This window comes from Sphaerodactylus townsendi, linkage group LG11 (genome assembly GCF_021028975.2).
Source record: "Sphaerodactylus townsendi isolate TG3544 linkage group LG11, MPM_Stown_v2.3, whole genome shotgun sequence".
NCBI classification, from domain to species: Eukaryota; Metazoa; Chordata; class Lepidosauria; order Squamata; family Sphaerodactylidae; genus Sphaerodactylus; species Sphaerodactylus townsendi.
In genome coordinates this window covers 56,535,149-56,549,298 of record NC_059435.1, presented here as the reverse complement: position 1 = coordinate 56,549,298, position 14,150 = coordinate 56,535,149, and the positions used below count along the sequence as shown (strand labels likewise).

The following is a 14,150-nucleotide window of genomic DNA, read 5'->3' as shown; positions in this document are numbered from 1 at the left end:
ACTTGTCAGATTAGATTCTTTGATGAAACAATCAAGAGGACCTCTCCCCGGGATCTGGCAATTCCCAGGCAGAAACGTATGGGAGAAGAGGGTCCCTAAGTAGCCTGGTCCCAAGCACAAAGAACAGTTTGAGGTTTGACATCTAGGGGACCATTTGTTCAAAATATACTATCTGAAGTGCAATGCAAAAGTACAGTACAGTAGAGTAGGCATAAAATATAAATCTCTACAAACAATAAAATCCTATACACAGATACAAAAATAAAGAAATCCAATATCCAAGTCATAATAAAACATTGTGTATGCAGATCCTCGGATATATGACAAAATATTTAGAATCAAGCAATTAAGATCAGATTAAATTATGATAACCACTCACATTTGTCACTATACTAAGTCACGTATGGACCTGTATATTTGGAAACTTGTGTGACTACGTGAGATCAGATTTTTGATATCGTCTTTCATTTACTACTTCAATGCAAAAGTGCTTATTGAATTCTGCTCTTACTAGATTTTAGTGTAGTTACATGTGTAAAAATATTTTAACTATCACTATAATTGGGAGAATAATTGGCCTGCTATTTCAGAGTTACATCTGTAAAAATTATAATCCCAGTTCCGTGTGTTTCACTTTGTCATCCAACTTCTCTTTCAGGGAAAACATGCCAAGCCATTTCAAATTCAAAGAGTATTGTCCAATGGTATTTCGCAATCTGCGTGAGAGATTTGGGATTGATGATCAGGACTTTCAGGTAAGGTTTCCTATGTGGTAAACCTCTATTTGATAACTTACAATCCTGCTCACTGTAAGCAGGAAAAAAATGTGTACATGGAAGCCTTCCTCTACTGTTTGAATGCATTGTTATGTAACTTGAAAGACAATATTCTGTCTCCACCACATAGCTGGAGTTTCTAGGTTCTCTGCTGGTACCCTTATCTTTTTAATGTGCTGAAAAATCTGCAACTTTTGCACTGCCTGTTCCTCCATTGGATCTTTTATTCTCTTCCTCAAACTCTTGTGGTGAGCAGGATTCAAATTTCACACTTTAGTAGGAAGGGCAGGTTAGTGAAAGGGAAGCAATAGTTATATTTTCTAGTGAGGTTTCAGGTAGATTAATGGCGAATCAGTTATTTCCTTATAACCTTCTATAACTCTTTTGCTAAGCTCAAGCATCTGGTGAGTACTTGTGAAGATGGGGGAGGGGACACTTGGCCCTTGGTGTACTTCTTCCCAGGAGTCTGTGAAATGGGAGATGTCCCAAGAAGAGCTACTAAGGCATATGGGTGGTATATAAAGACACTAGTTGGCCTGAAAATGCAAAGGGCACAGCAAGGGAACTCCTGGATTTATTGAGACTTTCCCAGGAGGACTGAAGAGTGTCCTTGTAAAGCTGAGCAGGAGATCTTGGCAAGATGGAGGTGAAGCCAGGTGAGGCAGGAGCATCAGGTGTCACCTATCATTGGTTCAGTGTCAGTGCCCATTATTGGTTAGCATCAGAAACCATTAAATTCAGAAGGTCTTAACCACTTACAAGAAACAAGCACCTTTCTTGAAACAAATAACATGTTATCTCTTATTCCTCCCACCCCACCCAGTGTCCTGCTGTACTCACAGTCATAGCAACAAAATTGTACCTTAAGCAACACAGTGGTTTTGAAAACTCACCATGGAGAATTCCAGGTGGGCAGGTGTGATGGGTAGAGCTAGGAGCACTTTGAAGAAGGGAGAGGCATCAGCTGCCAACTGGTTCTTTTTTTGGGCGGGGGGGGGGGGGTTTGGAAAAAAATCCTTTCATCCTTGAAATGAGCTGGGATGTGTCCTCATTTGGAATCTTGTCTGCGGTTCTGGTCACCGGGTTTTAAAAAGGACATTGCAGAGTTGGAAAAGTTCAAAAGAGGGCAACCAAGATGATTAAGAGGTTAGAGCACCTGCCCTATTTATTTATTTTATTTTAATACTTATACCTTGCCCTACCCCCAAAGGGCTCAGGGTGGCTTACAATGGCATAAAGCCTAAAATCATACATACATACATACGCATGCCAGCACGCATGCACGCACGAGGAAAGGCTGAAGAGTCTGGGACTTTTCAGCCTACAGGGGACATGAAGAGCTTTTATTTATGCATGAGGCAGAGAAAGTGGATAGAGAGAGCTTTTCTCCCTCTCCCATAATACTAGAGCACAGGAGCGCCTAATTAAGTTATTTCAGACCAGATAGTTTCAGAACAGATAAAAATAAATACTACTTTAAGTACTACTTTAAGTGAGTAAATTGTGGAATTGGCTGCCAAGAGCTGGCTTTAACAGGGGGTGAAAAACCATAGCAAAAAGCCACCTTTGCCCACACAAAATTAGATTCATAGTGGAGAGGACCATCAGTGGCTACTAGTCATGATGACTAAAGGGAACCTCCAAACGAAAAGCTAAACCTTTGAATACCTGTGCTAGGAGGCACCGTCAGGAGCAAACCTCAACTTCTGTGCCCTATTTGTTTGGCCTCCTGAGGTAAAAGGCTGGGTTCTATGTGAAACCACTGGTCTGATCCAGAAAGCTTGTGTCTTATGAAATGGAAATGTTCATTTTTTTCTTCAAAAACCCTGTTTTTTGAGTGCGGGGGTGGGGGGACGACTGGGTGGATCAATGCCTTGATGTATCCTTAGTGAAACTCGATTGAAAACAAATTTTGGAGATCTTAGTTGTACAGTTTTCTTACTGAATTCATGAAATGTATACTTCTGTGGTCTGAAATGAGTTCCATTCATCACACAAAAGGAATTTATTTTGTGACTCCTGGTTGGTTTCTGAAAACTAGATAAGGTAGGAAATGCTGACATTTCATAGAAGAAAGGTTCCATCTCTCTTCCATGTTGTGTGACAATATTTCATTTTGTTTAATCTTTCCTTCCACCGTACTAGCTGCTGCTTCTTTCTTCTTCCCACTTGTGCACATACCCATATCAATAAACCTGCTGCAAGTCAATCTTGTAAATTTCCACATAAAGAAAAACGTGTGTCCAATTGAATCAGAGGGCTAAGTTGGAAGAACTATCATGATGAAATGGGTATTCTTTAAAGGGTGCATTTTCTGCAGACGTTCTTTCCGCACCCTATCACCCACTGGGATTCTCTTGTCTGGCAGAGCTCTTTAACCCCTGCAGATTGGCTCAAAAATGTTAATCACAAGTCTTGCCAAGGTGCTCTGTATCTGGGCTCAGAACCCCAATCTGGGAGGAAGTGGGTGGGCTAAGAAGTCCAAAGATCCTACTGCATGAATGTAAGAAGAAGAGTTTGGATTTATACCCCATCTTTCTCTCCTGTAAGGAGACTCAAGGTGGCTTACCTTTCCCTTCCTCTCCCCACATCAGACACCTTGTGACGTAGGTGGGGCTGAGAGAGTGCCAATGAACTATGACTAGCCCAAGGTCACCCAACAGGAATGTAGCAGTGCGGAAACACATCTGGTTTGCCAGACAAGCCTCCGCCGCTAATGTGGAGGAGTGGGGAATCAAACCTGGTTCTCCAGATTAGAATCCACCTGCTGTTAACCACTACACCACGTAGTGCTGTCACTGGAAAGCCAGTGCTGTATAGGGGTTTAAGGACCTGGTCGAAGACCTGGGGAGAAGCTATTCAATTCTGAAGGTTGCTGGGTGACCTCAGGCAGTCACTTTCTGTCAGCCTAATATACCTCGCAGGCTGACTATGAAAATAAAATAGAGAAGGGAGGAACTGTGTGTAGTGCCCTGAGAAAAGGGGAAGGATAAAAGTGTAATATCTAGATACATTTGTATACATGAGTACTATTACCTCACCCAAAAAATCTCTGGGGCTGTTTTTTAGAGGACATGAAGAATGGTTGGTTTTTATACTTCACTTTTCTCCCCTATAAGACGTCTCAAAGCGGCTTACAATCACCTTCCCCTCCCCACAACTGGCACCTTGAGAGGTAGTTGGGTCTGAGATAATTCTGAGAGAACGGTGACTAGCCCTAGGTCAACTAGCAGGCTTCATGAGTAGGAGTTTGGAAACAAACTTGGTTCACCAGATCAGAGTCCACCATTCTTAACCACTACACCACGCTGGCTCACTATGACAGGAGTGGGAGTTTCTCTCTCTACTTAGATGAATAAAAGTTGATCTTAATGATTTCTGTGCAGTCCCACACCAAGGTACGTCTGCACAGAAGACCACTTGATGAACAACAGTTACAGGTATGTACAACACTGCTTTTCATCTTCGTGGCTTCTGTGCAGACACACTTTGGTGCACAGAAGACTACTTGATGAACAGTTACAGCAAAGTGCAACACTGTTTTTTCTTCTGCTTATGCAATGGGATTGTTGAATTTAGGCCTGTAACGGACAAACTCAGTACAAGCTTTTTGGGAAGCTTTTTAAAAAGTTACACATTTGTCAAAAGCAAGCTACACCATTCTAAATGGATAATAAAGTACATATTTTCATCTTGGTTCAGTTTGCTTGGTAATGGGCACATCTCTATTAAGAAGGCTAAGATTCCTTGACAAGATATCGAAAAATCCCTCAGCAGTTTCTCCCGGGAAAGCGGATGGTGGGAAGAACATATTCTTGTTTAAGAATCTAACTGTTAGGTTTTAAAACCATGTTTTGATGCAATTGGATTTTCTCCGCACTGCTTATTTTTCGTTAGCGTATCCCATCTATAAATAGAAAATCTCTTGCAGTGCTTCTTAAAGATGTTCAGGCTCAAACTACACATAGTGTTAATCACATGTAATTTTTCCCCTGACGTTTTCTATTTTTATTTAAAGCAGCTGTCAAGGCTGCAGTCTCCAGTGGGAGACATCTCTGTTTCTTCTCTGCAGGTTTGCTACCTTCATTTCACCCTGCCAGATGCTTTTGGCTCTGGAGGTGTGCGCGGCAATGGGGGGGAACATACTAGTGTCTTTTCACCAAAAGGGCTAATATATCGGGCGGGGGGGGGGGGGGCAGTTTTGAACCATGGAGCCTCCCCACATCACATCAGTCTGCCATTGAAGTCTGCAGTTTCTTGATTGCTTTAAATCAGGGGTGGCCAACTCTGGCGCTTCAGATTTTCATGGATTACAATTCTCATCAGCCCCTGCTGGCATGGCCAATTGGCTGATGGGAATTGTAGTTCATTAACATCTGAAGCGCCAGAGTTGGCCACCTCTGCTTTAAATAACGCAAAAGGCAGGGGAAGTAGCAATTCATATTGTGAACATCATTCTTTGGGGCTATGGATTGAAGGAAATAATTGAAGACCTTTAAGGGTATGCAACATGCTCTTAAAATCTAGAAATATTACCTTAAAAACAGAGAGCAGATGAGAGCATGGACAAATCTAGTTCAAACATGTTCTGAAGGTATAACGGCTTGTTCATGTTATTGTTTCTGGAATATGTAAATACTGTCCTTCTAGTACAAATGCCAGAGTACGTTCATAACAATGTGCTAATTTTAAGCTGGACTAAACACACATAGAGACAATTCTAATATTAAACAAAACTACAAATTCCAGGAAAATCTGACTGTTGCAGGTTTTCCAGGCTGGGGGGCTGTGGTTTTTGCTCCTAATGTTTTGCCCCTTGTCTGTGTCTGGCATCTTCAAAGGTATGTCATAGTGAGACTTGTTTCTCTCCATGGCAAGACAAAACATTCTGGAAAATCCATTAAAAACTAAAAGCGTTTCCGAAATGTCAGCAACGGTAATCAGAAGCAAACAGTAAACCAAGTAAAAAAAATCTTAGCCTGTCCAAATGCTGAAAGGAATTTTTAAAAATCATTTAAATTAATCAACGAATCATTAAAAAAAAAAAAGATACCTTGTGAGGTAGGTGGGGCTGAGAGTGTTCCGAAAAACTGTGGCTAGCCCAAGATCACCCAGCAGGAATGTAGGAGTGCGGAAACACATCTGCAAAGAGATATGACCTTGTGCTGAAAAGGTCCAACTCAGGTGTCAGTTGTGGGGTTCTTTTATACTGCAGCAAATACTGGGTCTGCCACCCAGTGTACTTTGACAGGGCAATGTAGCCAGCCATGACTTTCTGGCCAGTGTTTCCATATGATTTGTGTTACCAAATATATTTTGCCGCAGTTCTTCCTGCTGCAACCCTTGAGCCTTCTCTCTCACTTCAAAAAGGTGGCCTCCATAACAGTCTATGACAGTGGTGGCGAACCTATGGCACGGGTGCCAGAGGTGGCACTCAGAGCCCTCTCTGTGGGCACGCACAAACAGAGTCCCCCCCCCCCCCCCGCACACATCTAGGCTGGCCTGGGCCGCTGGGCTTGATTATTAGCATTAAACCTAAGACCTAGTTTTGGGGAAGCAGTGTAGGTAACCCTGTTAAGCGCTGTTAAACCTCACTGATTTTCATGCAAAGAACTAAAGCACGATCCTTTACCTGGGAGTAAGCTCAGTTGCTGTCAATGGGGCTTGCTTCTGAGTAAACCCTCCTAGTGTCATGATTCACCCACTGGAAGAGTTGCACGGTTGCTTCAAAAGCAAAGCTTTCACCCGACTGCCACTCTCAAGCTTACCTCCCCGAAAGTAACGCGATCGCCTCTTTGGAAGCTTCAACCGTTTTTTCTAAACTAAAACCTCAGTATTCAGGTTAAATTGCCGTGTTGGCACTTTGCGATAAATACGTGGGTTTGGGGTTGCAATGTGGGCACTCGGTCTCAAAAAGGTTCGCCACCACTGGTCTAGGAGGAGGCAATATAGATGGAAAAGGGCATCTGGAGATAGATATATACATCGGAGGCCAAGAATATAGTTAGCTATGGAAAAATTCCCAGACCAATAGTGACATTTCTTTTTTATTTGAAACTTCCAAAATAGCACAAAGTAAGCTTTCAAGTTCTCAGTATCAGACTGGATATTAAAGCTATCTCCACCTCAAAAGGGCAGATGTTTCAGGGCACTGTGGTAAAAGACTATTTGCATAAGGGGCTCTGAAGCATGAGTTTAATAATGAAATGTTACACGGTAGAAAGGTCAGTATCTAGCATGTTCATAACTTTGCCTGCTATAAGTGATTTGCTAGCTCTCCATGGTATCAGGCAAGGCCCATTTTATGTACTGATGAATAATGGCTGTACTTCTCTCGTTTGAGAAGCTCGCTTCCGATACAATCTTTGGAGGGGCATTATTGACAAAAAGCTTTTGCTTCTTTTTCAGAAATGCATTTCAATATTTGATTTATTTTTGAGAGCGCTTCAGGCCACAAGGGAACTAATTTTTGCTATATCCCACCTTTCATAAATTATTCTAGCTGCTGCTCCATTTTGTTCCACATTCTGACTGAGTGCTCCGGTCGACTTTATTATTTGACAGCCTCTTGCATTTGGCCTTAAGTAAGCTTAGGAAGGAAAGGTAATGACTGTGACAGGACGAGGATGCGAATAAACATGCATGATGATCGGGTCTCACTACAGCTTAACTCAGTTTTCCCCTACTGGAAAAGTGGGTGGATGTGAACAGGATGCAGTTCAACAATGCAGAACTGAAAGTGTTGGTTCTGATCCTCAAGGCCATTAGCGGCCTCGGGCCCTACATTCCTGAGGGACCACCTCGTTCGGTCCCTCCACTCCGCAGAGGAGAACCTTCTGGAGGTCCCTGGCCCAAAAGATATCCGGCTGGCCTCGACAAGGGCCAGGGCTTTTACAGCCCTGGCCCCTATGTGGTGGAACAGGCCCCCAAAAGAGACCAGGGCCCTGCGGGACTTACAAAGTTTCCGCAGGGCCTGCAAAAAGGACCTGTTCTGCCAGGCGTTTGGCCAGTCGGGTTGATTAGTGGATCCTGTAACATCTAGGCCTCCCATGGGCACGGGGTGGGAGGGAATTGTCGCCTTCTGGATTGGGTAGTTTTAACAGATTGTTTTATTGTATTTTAAATTGTGATTTTACTGTTCACTATTATTGTTCACCGCCCTGAGCCCTTCTGGGCAGGGTGGTCTAGAAATCTGATAAATAATTAATAAATAAATAAATAAATAAATAAACAAACATGTGGGTAACAAAAGTGAGAAACCCGCATACTGGATAGGAAAACATTTCTGAGTAGCAGTGTGTGTGAACAAGATATTGGGGTATAGGCAGACTGTGATCAACTTGCTGGCCAGTACATCTTTGCGACACACAAGCAAGAAGGGTCTGTATTGCCTGTTGGTTGACCAATCAAGTTAGGTATGTCACTGAGTGGGTGCATACGCTTTCCATAGTTTTACATTCATAGCAGTCTTGGTTTGCAGTAGACATGCAAGATTCAAGTCCGGGAGCATCAACAAGATTTCCAGGATATAAGCTTTCAGGAGTCAAAATTTCCCTTGCTGGTTTTTAAGGTGCTACTAGACACTTTTTAGAGTTTGATTTCATTTATTTTAAAATATTTTAGCATGTTGCTCGGAAAACTCAACCAGAATCAGTTTTCAATTGCACAATTACAGTTAATTGAGTAGTTCAGGAAGAATTTGGGTGCATGGCTCATTTCCCAGTTGTTGTTTTTTTTAATTGGACCCATCAGTATAATTAAAATAAAATGCTTTCCCCAAATGTGTTTTGTTTTTTGGAATGGATGCTAGAGGTCCTTGGTAGGTTGTTCCAGAGGCTAGATAACAATGTTCTCACATCACAAACTTTCAGAATAAGTCTGTAGGTAATGTTATTGTACTCCAGGTCATTTGATGACATTTTTGCTGCCCTGAAGTTCCCGTTTCAGGAAAAACCCAGATTTTTGTACTTAGCTGTAGGAACTGATGATCATGTGAATTAGTGTATCACTTTAAAATTTCTATCTCATACTTCAAATACTTTAGCCCTTTGGGGATGAGGTGGTCTGCAAAATCTAATAAATAAATAAATAAATACTGCAAAAAGTTGTGCTCTGATCCTTGTAACAGAATAACAGAAAAAAGCATCAAGCTCCAGTTACCATAAATTCTTGAGGTCCAGGGGGATGTCTAAAACCTTATTTGAATACAGACACCCTTTGATCCCAATATTGCTTTCTCTCACATAAGTGTGTTTAGGGTTCTACCTACATGATTTTTAGAGGTGATACACAGCATTAATTATTGAAAGGTTTACATTAACTAAAAAGGCTAAATGGTACTGATTTGAATTGTTTTGTTAATGCGCTTCACTCCTCTGAGAGAGACAATCGATAGCTGTCAGACCACTGTCATAAAAAGTAGGACAGTCATTAGCAGATGGCTTTGACCTTTATCAGGGAAATGGCTTACTGGGTTTTAATCAGGATGCTTCCAAAGAAATAGTAAAACGTCTCTTCCTCTTTCCAAATACACTGTTGTAGCATAATAACTCCTAATAAAAAATATAGATTAAAGCCCCTGTTATGTCGTGGAAGCTGATTGAGACGGGCTGCCCTCTAAATTTCATTTAGGGCCGTTTTTTTTTAATGTCATTTTTCATCTAAGTGTTCAGTTCCAACTTGTGGTCTTGGTCAGCAAATTTCAAAATATTTTGTTCGGGGGAGGAAGAAGCTCAAAAGGCCACATTCTCCACATATTTTGTAAGAGAAGTGGGATGAAGCTGCTGTTACTTCTGCATTTTAATAATTCTGCTTCAGACGTCAGTATGTTCCTGTCTGCTTATCTTCTGGTGTGGCTTATATTTAGAATCTGCAAGTCTTCTTCCTCAATTTTATTAGATCCTCTAAAGAAATAACCCGGTTTCCTACTTGAGAACTGAGCTGTACCCTTTGGGGAATTAAGCTGCCCAAGATTGTCAGATGCTACCCTGTTTCCCTGAAAATAAGCCCTAGCATGATCTTTTGGGAGTTTTTGAGGATGCTTGAAATATAAGCCCTACTCCAAAAATAAGCCCTAGTTACACATTCCCTGGCGCAGCTGATCTGGTCATGTGGGGGGTGCAAAATCATGGGAAAAAATAAGACATCTCCTGAAAATAAGCCCTAATGCATCTTTTGGAGCAAAAATTAATATAAGACCCTGTCTTATTTTCGGGAAAACATGGTAGGTAACCAAGGGCAATGGGGAAACTCTGCAATTTTATTCACAGAATAGTACCAAGTACAAGATCAGTTCAGGTGCAGGGGGTGAGGGGAGGCAGTTGCCCTGGGCTCTGAACAGTGAGGGGGCTATGGCATCCTGGTTGTTGTGCATCCATCCCACTCTAGAGTTTAAACAGAGAGCTCACAAGAGTCTCCAGGCTAATTCACCATAAAAAAAAAAAGTACCTTGGAGGCAGGGGTTCGGGCCCAATGGAAGGACTTTTTCATATCACCGCAGCGTAACTTCAGAAAGGGGGAAGGAGTCACTCCCAAGACTGCAATCCTACACACCTTTTCTTGCCGTCAAGTCTCAGCCCTCCCATGGTGTCTGGAGGGAGGGGCTTTCCAGGCTAGTGAACATCAGAGGCGGTTTGCCTTTACCTTCTCAGGTGATCCTTCTCGGGTGATCCATCCAAGTCCTGACCCTTTTTAGCTTCTGAGAGCTGACAAGGTCAAGCTGTTCCATGCTGTCTTCCCCCTCTGTCCTTTCAGTAGAGGCTTTATGTGTGGAAATGGGCAGCTGAAGCTTTTCATGGCATGGAGATGAATAAAATACCATTAATCTTAAAGATGCAGTTTTTTCCCCGCAAGGAAGTTGGCAGCCCTACCCTGGTCTTCCCCTACAGCTTTAGAGTGGCTACCGTGCTGAGGTCCCTGCCCTCCCCAAATCCTCCCCAAATCAAATTCCACACAAACCCAGATCTGCCCTTTGCTATTTCCTCCACAGTAAAAAGGGTAGACCCTAGCATTTTGGGTAATAGGGTTAGGGTCTGGAGATGGTGGGGTGATATGACAGCAGCACCATTCCCAATTGCCTCCAGGAACTTGATTGGGCTGTAAGAGTGTGAATTATGACATACAACCACATGATGTATGTCATAAAATGAATTAAAACCAAAAATATCTATACCCCTGCACCCAAAACTTCTCAGAAACAGAATTCAGCTAACGTTTCACAAAATACACTTCTAACCAAACAGGTTTTTGCTGCTTTTCGAAAGGCAAGTAGTGACGGGTCCTCCCACAGGACAGTGTTACATAAACTAGGCATCACAACTCAAAATATTGTGTTGTGTTCTTGGCTCTTGTACTCCAGATGGTGGGAGGACACAGACAGAGCAGGGTAAAATTCATACAGAAGTCGACGGTCCTTGAAAAATCCTGCAAACAGACCTCAGAGGGCTTTATAGGTCAAACCCAGGGGGGCTAGAAAGAACCATTCACCAATAAAGAAGGAACAGTGTCACTGGCCAAATTTATTTATATATTTAATTCCATTTTTATCCCGAGTAGAGTCGGGCTTAAGGTGACTACCATCAACAATACAGACATTTATATTAAAGAAAGGGTTAAAACATACTTTAAAATAAAACCATTAAAACTTCAAATTAATAAAGGGCGCCAAGAAAGACATCCCCCCTCACGTGGGTGAGTAGTAGGAGGCAGAGGGAGCAACGGGGCACAGATCCTCAGAGTGTCCAGCGGAGAAGGCCAATTGATGAACAACTGTCATTGTCCTCAACCATAGGCCTGGTGGAGCATCTCTGTCTTTGCAGGCCCTAAGCCAAGTCCCGCAGGACTCAGGGCTCACATAATAGAGAATTTCACCAGGCCTGGACCAGAGCTAAAAATGCCGTGGCCTGTTCGAGGACAGCTGGACATACTTTGGCCCAAGGATCACCAGCAAGTTGGTTCCAGTCGAGCACAGCATTGGGGGGAAGGGGTTTCCGGAGCAGGGTAGCCTTTCGTAAAGTGAGTTATAGCAGTCAAGTTTGATATTCTGAAAGCGGCATGTCGAGTCAGTAGTCATTTCCAAATATAAATTACCGTGTATCTGAAATCTAATACTGTTGCACTTACTCTTCCAGAGGAGCCCTTGATTCTAACCTAGGGCTCCACAGTTCTTCAAACATTTGTCTTTCCTTTGGCCCTTGAAAACATAGATTTAGGAAAGGCATTTTCAGGATGTTTTTGTTCCATAGATGAACAGTCCGGAACATTCCCTGTGCAAGGGTGCTTTAACTCTTCCTAAACTAAGTTCTCCCTCTGACAGCATCCTCCCCCCCCCAATCTTCTTAAATCACTGTTCCATTGTTATATATATTTTTGATTGTCATTAGGAATATATATATGCATGACAGTGAGATATCTGCCACTCAGTTTGTGATCTTCCTTCTATTTGAATGAAGAACCATCCAATTATTTTTTTTGACCTGGAAATACAAGACTCAAGTCTTATTTGCGAAAAGTCCTGGTACTATAAAGATGTTTTAACTATGCGGATTCTAGGCCGAGAAGATTGAGTGCTTGTTTGAAATTCAAAGTTGATGAGAAGTAGCAACCTTACATTATGTGATCTTTTATTTGGGGGTGAGTGGTAGAGTTCCTCAAAAAAGACATCTGTTTGAGGAAGGGGTGCTGTAGGATTATTATTATTATTATTATTATTATTATTATTATTATTATTATTATTATTATTATTATTATTATTATTATTATTATTATTATTATTATTATTTAATTAATTTCTTGGGAAGCTGCTGAATCTTTGCTCTGGTCAGATATGTCATTCTATCAAATGAAGGTTTAAATATTGCTCAAGTTAATTTCATTATTTCTGTTTATTTTATCATGTTTTGTTTTAAAACAATTTGGTGGCCTTTGTAAGGGCGGGAAAAAGCTACCCTGTGATTTTTTGGGTCTGAAACTTTTTAAGCTATTAGCATAATCAACGTGTAAATTAAATATATTGTGTTCCTGTATACATAATCCTTTAGTCCTACAAAATTAGTAATTATAATTTAATGATATTAATATGCCAGTGAGAAGTTTAAAAGATTGGAGATTTAGAATGGGCTAATTAAATTGACCTTTAAATCCTCCCTACCCTCGTGGAGTCTGTCAGTAATCCCTGAACTCCCATAGTGCAGATAAACTTCAAAGGAAAATGATGGTGCTGCTCATTTTCCAACCTGCTGCCCCTTAATTTTCATTGAGGAATCTTTAATTCAGAAGATGCTTGGTTGTTGGAATCACCGGGACAAGAACATTCTCCTAATACCTCTCTGAGTAGTCCGTGTGCAGGGAAATGCTGACACCTTCTTCCAGCTATGCAGTTCATACAGTAAAGGATCATTTTCAATTTTATTCCGTGCTTGTTCGGAGGGAAGATCCCCCCCACTCCTGTTACATTGCTTCTTGAGTTTGTCTTTATTTATTCAATGGTTTATACCTCCCCCCCTGTTGCCACAGTCTCAGAGCAGTTCTACTCAGTGGTAGGATTCAAATCATTTAACTGGTTCCGGTGGTGGGATTTAAGTACTTTAACAAGCAGTTGTTTACAAGAGGCATTTTAACAACCGGTTCTGCCGAAGTGGTGCAAACCTGCTGAATCCCACCACTGGTTCTACTCCCTCCTGTTATCAGGGTTTTGGAAGATTAGGGCCACTAAGATCACGTCCTTGTAGTGGTCTTCCCTATATCTGGCTTTCAGTCATCTTTATTGGTCTTGGCTCAGTTGTTGTTCAGTTCTATTGCCTGATCACCTGCCCCATTTTCCCTCATGAGCTATCTTGCCACCTTTTATCTTCTCCCTTGTTTCATCCTGTTTGATCAAGCACTCTTCCTGACTCTAATGATCTTCAACTTCCCTGTAGAAAGGTAATCGGTCATTACTGACCCTTGTTTACTAGGTAGATTACGTCTACAGGGTGGTTTGCCATTGCCTTCCCTATTTGACTACATTCAACCCTCATCAAGCTGGGTACTCATTTTACTAACCAAGGAAAGATGGAAGGCTGAGTCAACCTTGAACTGGCTACCTGAAACCCACTTCCTTTGGGACTGAACACAGATCATGAGTAGAGCTTGGACTACAGTACTGCATCTTACCACTCTGTCCACAGGGCTCTTTGGTTTGCTGAAGTAGCAGCAGCTAAATCTCATTGGAGGCCTCCACTGTGCCTTAAACTCTTCTTAGAAATGTACCTTCAATACATTTGGAAACAAAGGGCTTTTTGATTCCTGTCTGCATTCTGTCACTGCTGTTTTGTATGTGTTGAAGCGTCTTTAGCTTGGCATGAAATGGGTCTGAGTATAATAATTGGTCTTTTC

The 14,150-nt window shown here is 41.9% G+C and overlaps 1 protein-coding gene across 3 annotated transcripts in view; it reads left to right on the top strand.

Annotated features, from left to right (window-relative positions):
* PIP4K2A (phosphatidylinositol-5-phosphate 4-kinase type 2 alpha) overlaps window positions 1–14,150 on the top strand; it is an 81,002-nt gene that overhangs the window by 32,368 nt on the left and 34,484 nt on the right. For all 3 annotated transcript variants that reach the window (XM_048511344.1, XM_048511342.1, XM_048511343.1), the window contains one exon: window positions 659–755. In XM_048511344.1, the coding sequence (XP_048367301.1) occupies window positions 659–755 (97 nt within the window). The remainder of the gene's footprint in view (window positions 1–658; window positions 756–14,150) is intronic.